Raw genomic sequence first — 14077 nt, forward strand, 5'->3', positions numbered from 1 at the left:
CGGGCGCCTCGGTTTGGATCTGCCCGCCCGTGCAGGCCCCGGTGGCGCTTGCGGGAACCAGGTGGGAACCGGGGGGAATTTGGGGGGGGGGAACATCTGTATGGGGGGAAAACAGCTGTATGGGGGCAGGGCTATACGGGGGAAAACATCTGTATGGGGGAAAATATCTGTATGAGCGAACATTTGTATGGCGAGCACGGCTGCATGGGGAGCATGGTTGTATGGGGGAACACATCTGTATGGGGAAACATCTGTATGGGGGCACGGCTGTATGGGCGAAAACATCTGTGTGGGGAAACATCTGTATGGGGAAACATCTGTATGGGGGCACGGCTGTATGGGAGAAAACATCTGTGTGGGGAAACATCTGTATGGGGAAACATCTGTATGGTGCACGGCTGTATGGAGACAGTTATATGAAGGAAACCATCTGTATGGGGACACAGCTAAATGAGAGAAAACGTGTGCGGGGGGACACAGCTGTATGGGGGACACGGCTGTATGGGGCACAGCTGTACAGAGGAGTGTGTGACTGCACAGGACAGTGCGCGCATGGCGGGGGTCAGTGCTGAGCTCACCCCTCGCCCTTTCTCCCCTCGCAGCTCCAGCCGCCCGTGCCGGGGCACGTCCCGGAGCAGGGGGGACGATGAGACGCGTGTCCTGGATGCGCTCGGTGCGGGGCTGCAGCCCCCAGCCCCGGCGACGCCCGTCCAGCTCCTCGGCCAGCCGCCCGCTGCCGGAAGAGCCGAGCCAGGAGGCGGCCGCGGGCCAGCGGCGCATGAACCCCCTCAACATCCAGATGCTCTCCAGGAGCCTCCACGAGCAGATCTTCCGGGGGGCCCAGGTGCGCTACTCGGCGGAGGAGGTCCAGCGGAGCGTGCAGCACCTGCAGCGCCACGACCTGTGGGGCAAGGAGACCTCCACGCTGCCCGACGTGGACCTGCAGCTGCCCCGCATGTACGGCGACAACATCGACGAGCACTTTCGCCTGTTGGCGCAGAAGCAGAGCTTGCCCTACCTGGAGGCGGCCGACGAGCTGCTGCGCTGCCGGCTGCCCCCGCTGCCCGAGCGCTGGGCCTGGCAGCTGGGCTGGACCCGCTACGGCCCCGACGGGCAAGCGGAGCCTGTCGACTTCCCCGAGGAGCGGGCGCTGGTGTTGGATGTGGAGGTGTGCGTGGCCGATGGCCACTGCCCGACGCTGGCCGTGGCGGTCTCCCCGCACGCCTGGTGAGACGCGGTGCCAGCAGCGACGCTGGGGTCACAGCAGCACTGGGGGGGACAGTTTTGAGAGGATGGGGATGGTCCTGAGTGCAGCCTCTTCCTGCAATCCACTGCTGGCTTGCAGGGAAGACACAACGAAGCCCCAGAGCGTCTGGGATGTGGGGTGTGTGTCCTGCTTATCAAGAACAGCACTCCCGGGGTTGGTCACCTCCCTCGCACAGCTGGGGTCCTGCTCAGCACCCCGTGGCACTGTGGCTGCTTTGTGACAGCCGCAGGTGCCGCGTGTCCCCCGCAGGTACTCGTGGTGCAGCAGGCGGCTGCTGGAGCAGCGTTACTCCTGGTCCAGCCACCTCACCCTGGCCGACCTCATTCCCATGGAGAGCCCAGCAGGCGCCAGCTGTGCCAGCAAACAGGACTGGACGGAGAGAGTGGTGGTGGGACACAACGTGGCCTTTGACCGGGCATTCATCAAGGAGCAGTATCTTATCCAGGTGATCCACTGAGCCTTTGCTTTGTTCTGGCAGCTGCAGTTTCTTACCCAGATAATCATTTGCACTGGCTCTTGAGGGTTATTTTGAGAGATGCTGTTCTGCACAGGTACCCCAGGTTTGTGCTCACTTTGTCCTGCAGAACAGGTTGAGGCTGGATCCCTTTAGAGGAAGATATTCTTGCACCCTATAGGGCTGCTGGAGGCTGCGGGGTGGCAGTTAGGGATGTGGCAAGAACCTTTGAGCAACTGACAGCCTGCACTGGGGATGCTTTTGGCTCTCAAAAGGGGAGTGTGGGAGGCAAAGTTTCCCTTAGCAAAAGCAGCTTAAGCAGAGGACTTGCAGCTCCTCCAGCATATCCCAAACCCTCTTTTCTTCCGCTGTGTTGTGTCCCAGGGCTCCAAGATGCGTTTCCTGGACACCATGAGCATGCACATGGCCATCTCGGGGCTGACGGGCTTCCAGCGCAGCCTCTGGATGGCTGCCAAGCACGGCAAGAGGAAGGGGCTGCAGCAGGTCAAGGAGCACATGAGGAAAACACGCGGCAAGGCGGAGGGGCCGGCGGTGAGTGAGGGAGCTGAGCTGCTGGCAGTGCTGTGGGTGGCAGGGGGCCGCGTGCTCCTGTGACGGGGCCGATTGCTCCTGCGCTGGCAGAGTGGGAGCTGTTGGAGCAGCTCCACTGAGTGAAGCTCTCCCAGCGCGTTTCAGATAAGGTGGCCTTGGTTTAAGCTGGAGCAGCAGCATCTTTTACTCCTCCTGATCTTGGCTGCAGCTGGTTGTCCTCCCACACTGTCTGACCCCCCCGTTGTCACAGATCACCTCGTGGGACTGGGTGCACGTCGGCAGCATCAACAACCTGGCGGATGTGCACGCGCTCTACGTCGGGGGGAAGCCGCTGGAGAAGGAGGCACGGGAGATCTTTGTCAAGGGCACCATGGCTGACATCAGGAGTAACTTCCAGGTGCAGGAGACCATCCCTGACAGGCAGCAGGAGCTGGAGAGGGGAGCAGGGTGGTAGTAGCTGCTGGGGTAGTTTCCATTTTGCTGCCCTTTCTTGCAGCATGGGGTGTGCGTGGGGCTGTGACCTGCTCTGTGCTCCTGCAGCCCTGATGCCTTGCCCTGTGCTGGCAGAGGGGTGGCTGCTTTGCCTGCTCTCACCTGCTGCTGTCCCCAGGACCTGGTGTCATACTGTGCCCGTGATGTCCAGGCCACCCATGAGGTGTTTCAAGAGCAGCTGCCACTGTTTATGGAGAGGTGAGAGCCACCGGGTTCTGGCTGGTGCTGGCCAAGGGGCTGTGGGCTTGGTGGGCAGTGGGGAGGGTCATGGTGCCTCTGGGCATGAGATGTAGTTCCTCTTGTCCTTAGGGTGTCCTGAACCTCTTTTCAGGAGGGACTTCAGACTCCTCCCATGTAGGTGACCAGGAATAAACAGCAGCACAGTGGCTGAGGGATGTGAGCAGGCTTCCTGAGGCAGTCTGGAGCCATACAGTTCTGGGGATGTTGCACAGGGCAGGCAGAAGATACAGGGATCCTTACAGGGTTTATGGGAAGAGCACTGAGGGTTGTGTGAGGCTGGGAAGTTCTAGATGAAGACACATTCATGTCTATTGTAGTCTGGTGTTCTCTCTGCCAGATATCTAATTCCTTGCTGCTGTGGGGTCCAGGTGCCCCCACCCTGTCACGTTTGCAGGGATGCTGGAGATGGGAGTGTCCTACCTGCCAGTCAATGGGAATTGGAACAGGTACCTGAATGATGCTCAGGGTATTTACGAGGAGCTGCAGAAGGAGATGAAGAAGTCCTTGATGAACTTGGCCAATGATGCCTGCCAGCTGCTGCACGACCACAGGTACCACGGGCTGGGGCTGCAGGAAGGAGCTCAGGCACCAGGTGGTCCATGGGGGGCTGTGGGTGGGTGTGAGGGACAGGAGCAAAGCTGTGGTGTGACAACGGTGTGTCATCAGCTACAAGGATGACCCTTGGCTCTGGGATCTCGAATGGGACACACAGGAGTTTAAGCAAAAGAAGAATCCAGGGAAGAAGAAGAAAGGTCAGGATGGGAACAGCCGAGTCTCCCCAGCAGCAATGGATGCAGAAGAGTCAGCACAGGAATGGCAGGAGGGTGAGCACAGGTGATCCCTGGGGATGAGGGATGCTCCAGTGCTGCTTTCCCAGGGTTGCCCAAAGGGACAAGGGTTGTTGGTGCTGGAGGGTGAATCATTGCTGGCCTATGTACCATGCTGCTTCATGTGGTGGGGGACTGGTTTGATGTCCCTGTCCCCAGAAGGGTGGCACAGAGGCCCTTTGCAAGCCACTTCTCCTTGCCCCACCAGACCCTGGTCCCCCCAGTGAGGAAGAGGAGCTGAAAGTCTCTGCGAGCCAGCTCTGTCTGGAGCGCCTGAAGGAGACGGTTGCGCTGCAGCCCAAGAGACTCCAGCACCTGCCGGGCCACCCGGGGTGAGTTGGGGACCCTGTGCTGGGACCCCTGAGCTGGGGCTTGCCCTGCCCTTTCTGACCCATCCCTGCTGCTCCCCAGCTGGTACCGCAAGCTGTGCCCACGGCTGGAGGAGGAGGGCTGGGTGCCTGGCCCCAGCCTCATCAGCCTGCAGATGAGGGTGACCCCGAAGCTGATGCGCCTGGCCTGGGATGGCTTCCCCCTCCATTACTCAGAAAAACATGGCTGGGGATACCTGGTGCCAGGGCGGCAGGACAATTTGCCAGCACCCCCTGTAGAGACTGACGGCCCCTCCTGCCCACACAGGTGAGAAGGATGTAATGGGGTGCTGGGCTGGGAGCTGCCCCACGGGGGTATCTGGGAGCTCCCTGGCACCCTGGCACTCTGCCCAGGTGCTGCCCCAGAGCCTTGGGCCCGTTGTGGGTGTGTCAGCCCTGCCCTCTCCTCTGCCAGGGTGATTGAGGACCTGTACAGGCAGCACTGCCTGGAGAAGGGCAAGGAGCAGCCCCCGGGGCTGGAGGCAGCTGTAGAGGATGAGCTGCTGATGATGGACAGCAGCACGATATGGCAGAAGGTGAAGGAGGGCATGGAGGGTTCCCTGGTGGGAGGGAGGTGTGGGGCTGTGCTCTCTCCTGTGTGCATGCAGTAACCAGCGCTGTGTGCAGCTCCAGGGCTGCAAGTAAGAAATTCCCTTTAATAAGGGTTACTGGAGGATTGGTGTTTGATCTGGCTCCCCCACGGTCCCTCTCTGCTGCAGATGGAGGAGCTGAGCCGGACTGAGATGGATCCAGAGGAGAAAATGAGCAAAGCAGACCAGAGCCTGGTGCTGGTAAGGGGGGTTTCCTGTGGAATGCGGTGGTGGATTGATCTCTCTTTCCTTGATTCCCCCTCCTGCCATGCTTGAAAATGTTCCTGGCATTGCCTTACTTTGCTGGTCACAGGAGGAGATGGAAGAGCTGAGGTGGGCAGAGAGGAAGAGCAAGCCCTCATTCCACCATGGCAATGGTCCCTACAACGACGTCAACATCCCTGGGTGCTGGTTCTTCAAGCTGCCTCACAAGGCAAGCTGGGGCTCCTGAGGCTCTTCTGTCCCCACAGTGCTGCTGGGACCCACGTGATCGCATCCCGTGCCATTGGGTGGGGGAAATCCATCTCTGTAGCTGGGACAGGAGGATGCACAGAGCTTTGCTGATGTGGAGTGGTGGCTTGCTGCGCCCTGACACCTCTTTTGCTGCTAAAGGATGGGAACGATAACAACGTGGGAAGCCCTTTTGCCAAGGATTTCCTGCCCCAGATGGAGGACGGCACCCTGCGGGCTGCTGTGGGCCGCACACACGGGACAAGAGCCCTTGAGATTAACAAAATGATCTCATTTTGGAGGAATGCTCACAAGCGGATCAGGTGAGCAGCTGCTTTCATGGTGACACCTCTGTGGGTGGAGGCTGTTGAGACAGGGGAGTTTGTGTGGATGCACAGGGGCTCAGCATCTCACCTGCCATGTGTCCCCTCAGTTCCCAGATGGTGGTGTGGCTGAAGAAAGGGGAGCTGCCTCGTGTGGTGACCAGGTACAGTACCCAAATCTGGACTGTTGTTCCCTTTACCCTGCGCCAGGAGGGCTCTTGCAGGGTGATGCTCATCCTTGCCTCTGCCCCAGGCATCCTGACTATAACGAGGAGGACAATTACGGGGCCATCCTGCCGCAGGTGGTGACCGCAGGCACTGTCACCCGCCGGGCGGTGGAGCCCACCTGGCTGACAGCCAGCAACGCCCGGGTATGGCCATGCTTGGATCCCTGTGGGAGTGTTTTGGGGCTCCCTCTGTGTTTTGGACTGATGGGAGGTACTTGGGTTGGAATAGGCGTTGGATACGGATGCTGGGATTTGGGGTGGCAGGGCCAGAGCTGGGGTCCTCTTGCTGATGTGCTTTCATGTGGGAGAAAGGAAGGAGTTGGCAGAGGCTCTGGAGCTTCAGGATGTGGTCAAAGGGGAAGAAAACAGCAACATACCAGTTTCTGTCTTCTCTCAAGCTCCCCTTCTTTGCTGGAGTAACCAAGTGGGTGATGGTCCATATGACTTAAACCCGGTTTTGACATTGAGAGCAAAACTTAGGGGCACAGGGAGTGCTGTGCCAGCACTCTGTGGCTGTGGGAGGAAGGCTGCTCATGTGCCATGGAGGAGGAGAGGGATGTGTTCACCTGGGCATCGTGTCCTGCAGGCTGACCGGGTGGGCAGTGAGCTGAAAGCCATGGTCCAGGTGCCACCTGGCTACTCCCTGGTGGGCGCAGACGTGGATTCCCAGGAGCTGTGGATCGCCGCAGTGCTCGGCGAGGCGCAGTTCGCTGGCATGCACGGTGAGCCGGGGCTGCGCCGCGGGGGAGCGGCTGCTGGGCAGGGGGGTGATCCCCCGATCCTCATCCCGATCCCGTTGGGTGTCCAACCTCTGCTCCCCTCCCGCAGGCTGCACGGCTTTCGGCTGGATGACTCTGCAGGGCAAGAAGAGCAACGCCACGGACCTGCACAGCAAGACGGCCGCCACCGTGGGCATCAGCCGGGAGCACGCCAAGGTCTTCAACTACGGGCGCATCTACGGGGCGGGGCAGCCCTTCGCCGAGCGGCTGCTGATGCAGTTCAACCACCGGCTCACGCAGCAGCAGGCGCGGGAGAAGGCCCAGCAGATGTACGCCGTCACCAAGGGCATCCGCAGGTGGGTGCTGCGCGGGCAGGGCTGGTGGCGCTGTTCCACCCAGAGGAGCTGGGTTACTCGCTCTCCCTTCCAGGTTTCATCTCTCTGAGGAGGGGGAGTGGCTGGTGACGAAGCTGGACCTGGCTGTGGACAGGGCGGAGGATGGATCGGTGTCGGCCCAGGATGTCCAGCGGCTCCAGAGAGAAGCCATGAAAGGGTGAGATGGTCTGACCCTGCATGGCTCTGTGGCATCAGGATGTGAGGGGGAGAGTGCTGCAGCCTGATGGGCAGTAGGCAGAGAAGAGAGATGGGGCTGGATAATCCTGGTCTGCCCTTCCTGCTCCTCCAGGGCCAAGGAGGTTTGATTTGGGGGCTGTCAGCCTCACCCACTTTCCCAGTGAACAGTTAGCAGGGTCTCGTCCTGCGGCCGCAAACCAGGAGGGAGTGTCTGAGGGTCTCAAATGGGGACCTGCAACCCCCTCCCACTTTTTCAGCAAACCTCCCCTCTGCCCCACAGGTCCAGGAGGGAGAAGAAGTGGAACGTGGTGGAGCAAAGAGTGTGGGCTGGAGGCACTGAGTCTGAGATGTTCAACAAGCTGGAAAGCATTGCCTTATCCCCCTCCCCACAGACCCCAGTGCTGGGCTGTCACATCAGCAGGGCCCTGGAGCCTGCCATGGTCAAGGGGGAGGTAAGGATGCAGCTCTGAGATGCTGAGATTTTGGCTTTGCTTATCTATTCTGAAGTGGTTTCCTGATGTTCAGCCCCTCTTAAGATTGCTGGAGGCCCACTAGGCTCTTGTAGCCATTCAGAAAACCCATTGTGCCTTTATCTCCATGCCACCAAGAAAAGCCAACCACCCTGAGTTTAGCAGATTTCTCCCAGGAGCTGTCCTGTACAGGTACTGTGCCCTTGACTGCAGTGCTCTCTTACTGTCCATCTCTTTCCTTTCACCAGTTTGTGACCAGCAGAGTGAACTGGGTGGTGCAGAGCTCGGCTGTTGACTACCTGCACCTCATGTTGGTTGCCATGAAGTGGCTGTTTGAGGAGTTTGACATCAACGGGCGCTTCTGCATCAGCATCCACGACGAGGTGCGGTACCTGGTCCAGCACCAGGATCGCTACCGGGCAGCCCTGGCCCTGCAGATCACCAACCTCCTCACAAGGTGAGACGTGATGGCTCTGGTGTCTCCTGGGGAGGAGCAGCAGTGACTGGAGTGGGACAGACAAGCCCCAGGGGCTGGGGTTGGCTTTGCCTACAGCAAGCTGGTGCAGAGCAGTTTTCTTCTGCTCACGGCAAGTTAGCAGCATTGGGAGCTGCAGTTCCTTCATGTGTGACTCAGGTGGCTATAAATGGACCTCAGCTTTGATTTCCAGGGATAATGTGCTGGCAAAAGCTTTTTTTTTTTTAATCATCAGCTTTTGGCCCTGTGGGGATGGAGCCAGTAACTGGCTCTGCTGGGATTCAAGTGCATTTCTTCCTGCTCCCTTCAGGTCTGCAGCTGTCACATGGCAGCAGCCTTTGGGCTTGGTTGAGGAGCTGGGAGCCTGAAACTGTCCCATCCCTCATCCCCTGCTGCCTTCAGGGGACAGCAGGGGGCATGGCTCATCTCTGCTGTGAGCACCAGCGCTGTCACCCCTCCCACAGCCTGGGGTGTTCCTGCTGCTTCCCTGCTCCATGCAGAACTAAGCTCAGCCTAGAAAGCTGCTGACCTCCAAGGGCTCCTGTTGATCCAGCCGTGGCACAGCCAGCTTTGCCAAATCCCCTTCCCAGCACGGTGGGGTATTTGGTTACACAGGAGCTAGCCAAGGTGAGCTGGCTTTCTCCTGTGTGGAGGCAGGAATGACACAAACAGCCTTTCTGCAGCCACAGTGGGGCAGGCACCCTTACGTTCCTGCCTTTGTGCTGGCTCCTGTGAGCACAGGGCTTCCTGCTGGGAAAATCCTGCATCTGCTCTGCCTGCCAGGGAGCATTAGCCAGCAGCGAGGAGCTAGATTCTTCCCTTTTCTCAAGGAGGCTCCATTACTTCCAAGGAGGCACCATTACTGTTCCTCCCATGCCCATTTTAGCAATACTTGACCCTCCTGCTATCTAGGACTCAAAACACCTTGGCCCCCACCTGCTGACTGATGTGGGTGCATAATACCCTGTGAGGGGTGGCTGGCCAGTGTTTGGTAAATGTGGCTGATTGGAATGGGGTGTGACAAGGTCACGGGTCATGTCCAGCACTGTCCCACCTGCTTTCTTGCTCTCCAGGTGCATGTTTGCCTACAAACTGGGCCTCCAGGATCTGCCACAGTCAGTGGCTTTCTTCAGTGCAGTGGATATTGACCAGTGCTTAAGGAAAGAGGTGACCATGAACTGTGTGACACCATCAAATCCCATGGGGATGGAGAAGTACGGCATCCCTCAAGGTGAGCAGTGTTCCCTGTAATCTCCTCTCCACCTGCAAGCTGCCCCCTGTAATCTCTTCTGCACGAGCCTTCCCAGCTTAAGCAGAGCACTTGGCCTGAGTAGTCATTCCCTGAGGGTTCTGTTCAGCTGAGGCACCTCATGAGCCCCTTGGCTCCTGACACGTCATCTGACCTACAGGGCAGCCACCGTGCTGGAGCCTGCCCCTCTTTCCTCCGTCCTCGAGCGTTCATGCTGCTGCTTTCCAAATATTTGTGACAGTGATGAGCCAGGCCTGGCCCTGTTCGCCCACACTTTGTTTGCTTTGTGCCCCTTGGAGGAGCCCTCCTGTGCACTTTTAACACTAACCAAATTTAATTTCTTCTCTGAAAGGAAGCACCTCAGCAACCTTGCTTTGTCTATTTTGCCCTGCAGACCGAAACTTTGCCATCTTTTGTTTCTTTCCCTCCTTCCCTGCTCTTCCTTAGCCAAGCACAGCTCTGTTCAGAGAACTGCTCTGGCGTTGCTGGGTGCTTCCTCAGCAGTCCCGAGGCCTCAGGTCATCCCTATCTGCACTCAGTGTGACCCTCCAATTGCTGCAAGCAAACATTTAACTCGTGGCAGGAAAGCAGCTCCTCCTCACTGTGCAGCAGCTCATTCCCAGATAAGGGAAGAACCTGCCCTCAGATTTGTTCTCTCAGTCACTGCACACATCAGATACTCTGCCCTTAAGTAACCTTTATTAGGACTCTTACAGGCAAAGGGTGCTTTCAGAAACAGGATTTGTGCTCTGTAGGCAAAAAGGGCACTTTTCACCAAGAACAAGGCAAATGAAGCAAGTGCATCACAATCGGGGTCAGCAAAAATGTAACAACAAAACCAGCCTGGGCAGAGGAAGCTGTGGCCTCTCACTGCTCAGGAGAGCACACAGCAGCTTCAACTCCAAGGCAGACCAGCTCATGTTCCCAGCTCCCTACTGGTGCTGGTTTCTGCATTCTCACCACCACCCAAAACAGAAGTTTGAATAAATATAGGGTGTTCTGTGCTAGATGCTCTGAACTAAAGTGAATCCCAACCATCGCTCTCTTGCATTGCAGTCTGAGCGTACTGCAGGGAACTGACTGTCCCCTTGTCTTCCAGGGGAAGCACTGGATATTTATCAGATAATTGAAATAACCAAAGGTTCGCTGGAGAAGCAATGATGACACCAGAGTGCCAGGACAGTTGTCCAGACCGCGTGCCAAAGCCTCCCTGTCCTTTCAGAAGCAGATCCTTTGGCAGGGACTGACTGATCCCAGCTGCTTCCTTTCCATTTTGCTGTAAGAAGGGATATTTCTGGGGAAGATTCAAATAGCAGAGGCACTTCTGATGGCAGCAGCCAGCTGTGAAACCTGAGACAGAGGCCAGAGTCACTCCCATGAACACAAAGGAAGAAGGCAGAAGTATTTGGCAAGAGAAGCAATAAACCATCATCTCCATATCTGCAGCCTCCGAGACCAAGGCGAGTCCACCATGGAACAGGCACTGTGAGAGGAGGCAGTGGCAGCAACCCCAGTTTATTTTTTTCTCTGTCTCTTCTTTTTGGGTTCCTGGTTCTCATCTGTCTGCTCCACTGTGCTGCTCTGGAGAGGGGAGGGAGAGAGCAGCAGTAGAGTGTGATTGTTTTTGTGTGAGTAGTCCAAGGAATGTTTACCTAGAGCAAGAAGCCAGCTGTGCAGAACGGGATTTAGCTCTTTTTTTCTCATTAACAAAATGACCTGAATATGGGATTCCTGTCAGCCACTGAGACTTTCCCCATGGGCCACCCCCTCCCCAGTTCATGCTGGAACTTAGACCACAGGCTACCAGTGGCACAGGACAGGGACTCTGTCCTGGATTTTGGCTTGTTGAAATACTCAGGAAAATATGGACAGAAGCATCAATAAAAACCTGGACAATCAGCAGAGTAAACTCTTTATTTTTCTTAGCCAGCATGTTGCACTCACTGCCTTCACCAGAATTATGTAGTAGAAATGGGTCTGAGGAGAATGATGCCTTGCAGAATTTACCCTGCCAGGTCTTTATCTACAAAAACTTGCATACAAAACCACTTTGCATTGTGCTGCAAAGGTCTGATCCTGGCCAACAGTTTCACTTCCCCAGGACCAGGGACACAGAGCTGGTGCATGAAAATAAAGGCTGCTTGAGGCAGAGGGCTTGGGGTATAGGGGGTGTTCTGAGAGAAGCTGTTCACTCCTTCCTATCAGCTTAGTGAGAGCTAACTCAGGAAAGACAAGCTGTTCTAACCTCACACATTCCTGCACAACTCACAAATACAGCTGGCTTCTAAAGAGGAGGAAGCCTATCAGTAAAAGCAGCTAAATGAGTCCTGACCTGGTCATTGTGTGGCTCGTTCTCAGCATCCTCTGAATTCTGCTCCTGCAGGGCGCTGTCCAGCACGGAGGCGTTGATGCGGAAATCCCGGGAGGTGCTTAACTTCATGTACTGCATCAGGTTCACCTGCAGCAACCAAGGGGAAACCAGGCAGGGAAAACATTCAGCCATGAGCATCTTAAGTTTAGTTTTCTACCCTGCCTAGTCCTTTGCACAGCACTGGGACAGAGTCCATCACAGTAATAATGCAGGACTGAAGCACAAAGTGGGTGCAAAAGCACCTGCCCCCGTGCAGTGCAGGGGCCCATTTACTTTCTCCTAAAAGCCAAGTGATTGCCAGCTACTGTCACTCTCATGTAGGATCTCGTTGTGGTACATTTCATGACACAGAGTGGGGGAGAGTGAGGGAAGGTGGCATGAAGTGTGCATGTTCCTGCTCCACCAGGAACCACAGGTCACAGGCAGGACTGATGTTGGCACGGGCTGGTATCAGTGTGGCAACAATTCAGCAGTGTTGGGCCACGAGCATGGGTAAGGGGTGAAAGGTCCCTACACCTTCCTAATCTGAGCATTAAAAGAGACTTTAACAGCCCTCCACCATGCCATTGATCCCACTGTTGCACCAGGTTCAGGTCACAGAAGATCTCTCTGCTTTACATTACCTTTGACTTCTTGGAGAGATGGATAAGGAACTTCTCATATTGCTCAATTGCAAAAATCAGGTTTGGGATTGGCTTGGTCTCCCGAAGCACCTTGGCCTGAAATGTGAGAGGAGTGAGATGGGTCAGATTTGGAAAGGCACAATGGCACTGTAGCATGACATGAAGACCACAACATTCCCAGTTTAGAAAAGAGTCTTTGGTAGCCTTGCTCTGTACCAGTCCTGCCCCACCCAGCAAGCCTTGTCAGCTTTGTCACTAGCTTTAAACTGGCTCCCCAGATGGTTCTGCAGTGAGGCTCTCCCGTGCATTGTTTTGTGCTCTGCCTACAGTCCACAACCCTGACATCCCTGTCAGCAGCTCCTCTGCTCCAGCTCTCCCAAGGCATCACAAGCACAAGCCATCCAAGCAAGGAGCACCCTGACGTTTCACTACATTGTTGTCCTGCTTATGCACCACCATTGGTGTTCATTCCCCATGGTGACAGAGTGGTGAAGGACATGCAGCATTTCAGCCCATTTCCATACACTCAGTGAAAAGCTAGGAAGATCTTATTTGTGGCTTTTTTAAACCCTTAACATCACAGGAATGTCTGGGACGGCTGATGAGACGAAGGACATCAAGGACCAGGAACCTGCCAGCCTGTTCACTTGCTCCCAATCAAATAATCCAGTCATTTTCAACTGCTTTACTTTAGTGGAATCCATTCCTTCCTTCATCTTTAAATGTACTGATAAAATTAAGAAACACTTAAAGAGGATGCAATATCGGTTCCAATAAATTAGCCCATATCTCTAATTTCATAGCTTACCCCAAATGGTAAAAATACCAGACAAGGCAGACTATCCAGATTGACCTTTGTTTCATGTCCATGAGATTTTAAGCTGCATTTAGTGAAGATGGCTTTTTTGTTGTGGGTTTTTTTTTTGGTTGTATTTTGTTTTGTTGTGCTCTTTTAGATTTTTTTTTCTGAAATTACAGTATATTAAATTTAATTTTTACTTAAAAGGCCCATATGACAAATTGTCTGGTGATCTGTAAGAAGCCACCAGGTACCACAAGCCTCAATCCTGCAACTACAGCCCATGTTCTCATGGAGTGAGTCAGTCTTACCATTACTGTGGAGACTGCAGCAGCTTCATCCTCTTTCTTCTTCTTTTTCTTCTCTTCTACAAAGCTTAAGCTCTCACTGTGGATGTTCTGAAGGAGAATGCCAAAAGATGTGTCATTAGAGGGTAAGCAGGGAAGAAAGGCCAGCCAAGAAAGGCCAGAGAAGTCCTTGTTCCAGATAACAGCATTACCAGCTAGATAACAGAAAGCTAGCGATATAAAGGTGGAATTAGGTGTGATCTCAAAAAAAAAAAAAAAAAACAAAAACAAAAAAACCACAAACCCAAACCCAAGAAAGAAACTAATTTCTTAATTTATACATTCAGAAATGTGCATGTATGAGAAGTCCCCAGCAGTGATAGCTCTGCACACCACGAGACCTGCCCCAATATGTTGTAAAATTCCTGTGGTGCTCACACAAGTACCCAGTTCCTCTCCAGGCAAATAAATCCCAGCTCCAGCACTGCAGTCTTTGGCACCCACATTACTTCACACTGTGATGACTGCAGTGTTGTTGACCTTTATTTGCCATTGTGGTTAACAGCAGTATTAATCTCATCCAAAAACCCCCACATGAACAGAGGGGAAAAAAACCCAGCTAAAGCCCAGCTCCTTCCCTGCTCAAGCAGAAATCAGCATGCTCAGTCCCAATGGTGCTGAAATGTCTTATGCTATATTTGACAAAGTAAAGCTTGAACTCC

The 14077-nt window shown here is 55.1% G+C and overlaps 2 protein-coding genes across 3 annotated transcripts in view; one reads left to right on the top strand and one right to left on the bottom strand.

Annotated features, from left to right (window-relative positions):
• Nucleotides 1–11174, top strand: POLG (DNA polymerase gamma, catalytic subunit). Its single transcript, XM_053988270.1, has 23 exons — nucleotides 1–61; nucleotides 603–1227; nucleotides 1517–1712; nucleotides 2106–2273; nucleotides 2524–2670; nucleotides 2884–2963; nucleotides 3374–3556; nucleotides 3672–3829; nucleotides 4041–4164; nucleotides 4244–4468; nucleotides 4616–4736; nucleotides 4920–4991; nucleotides 5104–5223; nucleotides 5403–5563; nucleotides 5674–5727; nucleotides 5817–5934; nucleotides 6377–6512; nucleotides 6619–6865; nucleotides 6939–7061; nucleotides 7362–7533; nucleotides 7800–8008; nucleotides 9100–9257; nucleotides 10375–11174. Exons 2-23 carry the CDS (start codon nucleotides 647–649, stop codon nucleotides 10434–10436), a joined length of 3615 nt encoding a protein of 1204 aa, XP_053844245.1. The 5' UTR covers nucleotides 1–61; nucleotides 603–646; the 3' UTR covers nucleotides 10437–11174.
• The window catches only part of FANCI (FA complementation group I), a 24270-nt gene continuing 20145 nt past the window's right edge, over nucleotides 9953–14077 (bottom strand). For both annotated transcript variants that reach the window (XM_053988269.1, XM_053988268.1), the window contains exons 34-37: nucleotides 13380–13466; nucleotides 12270–12365; nucleotides 11608–11733; nucleotides 9953–10856 (exon numbers count right to left, since the gene is read on the bottom strand). In XM_053988269.1, coding sequence (XP_053844244.1) covers nucleotides 10791–10856; nucleotides 11608–11733; nucleotides 12270–12365; nucleotides 13380–13466 — 375 coding nt within the window. In that variant the 3' untranslated portion in view covers nucleotides 9953–10790. The remainder of the gene's footprint in view (nucleotides 10857–11607; nucleotides 11734–12269; nucleotides 12366–13379; nucleotides 13467–14077) is intronic.

Source organism: Vidua macroura, chromosome 12 (genome assembly GCF_024509145.1).
Source record: "Vidua macroura isolate BioBank_ID:100142 chromosome 12, ASM2450914v1, whole genome shotgun sequence".
Lineage (NCBI taxonomy): Eukaryota > Metazoa > Chordata > Aves > Passeriformes > Viduidae > Vidua > Vidua macroura.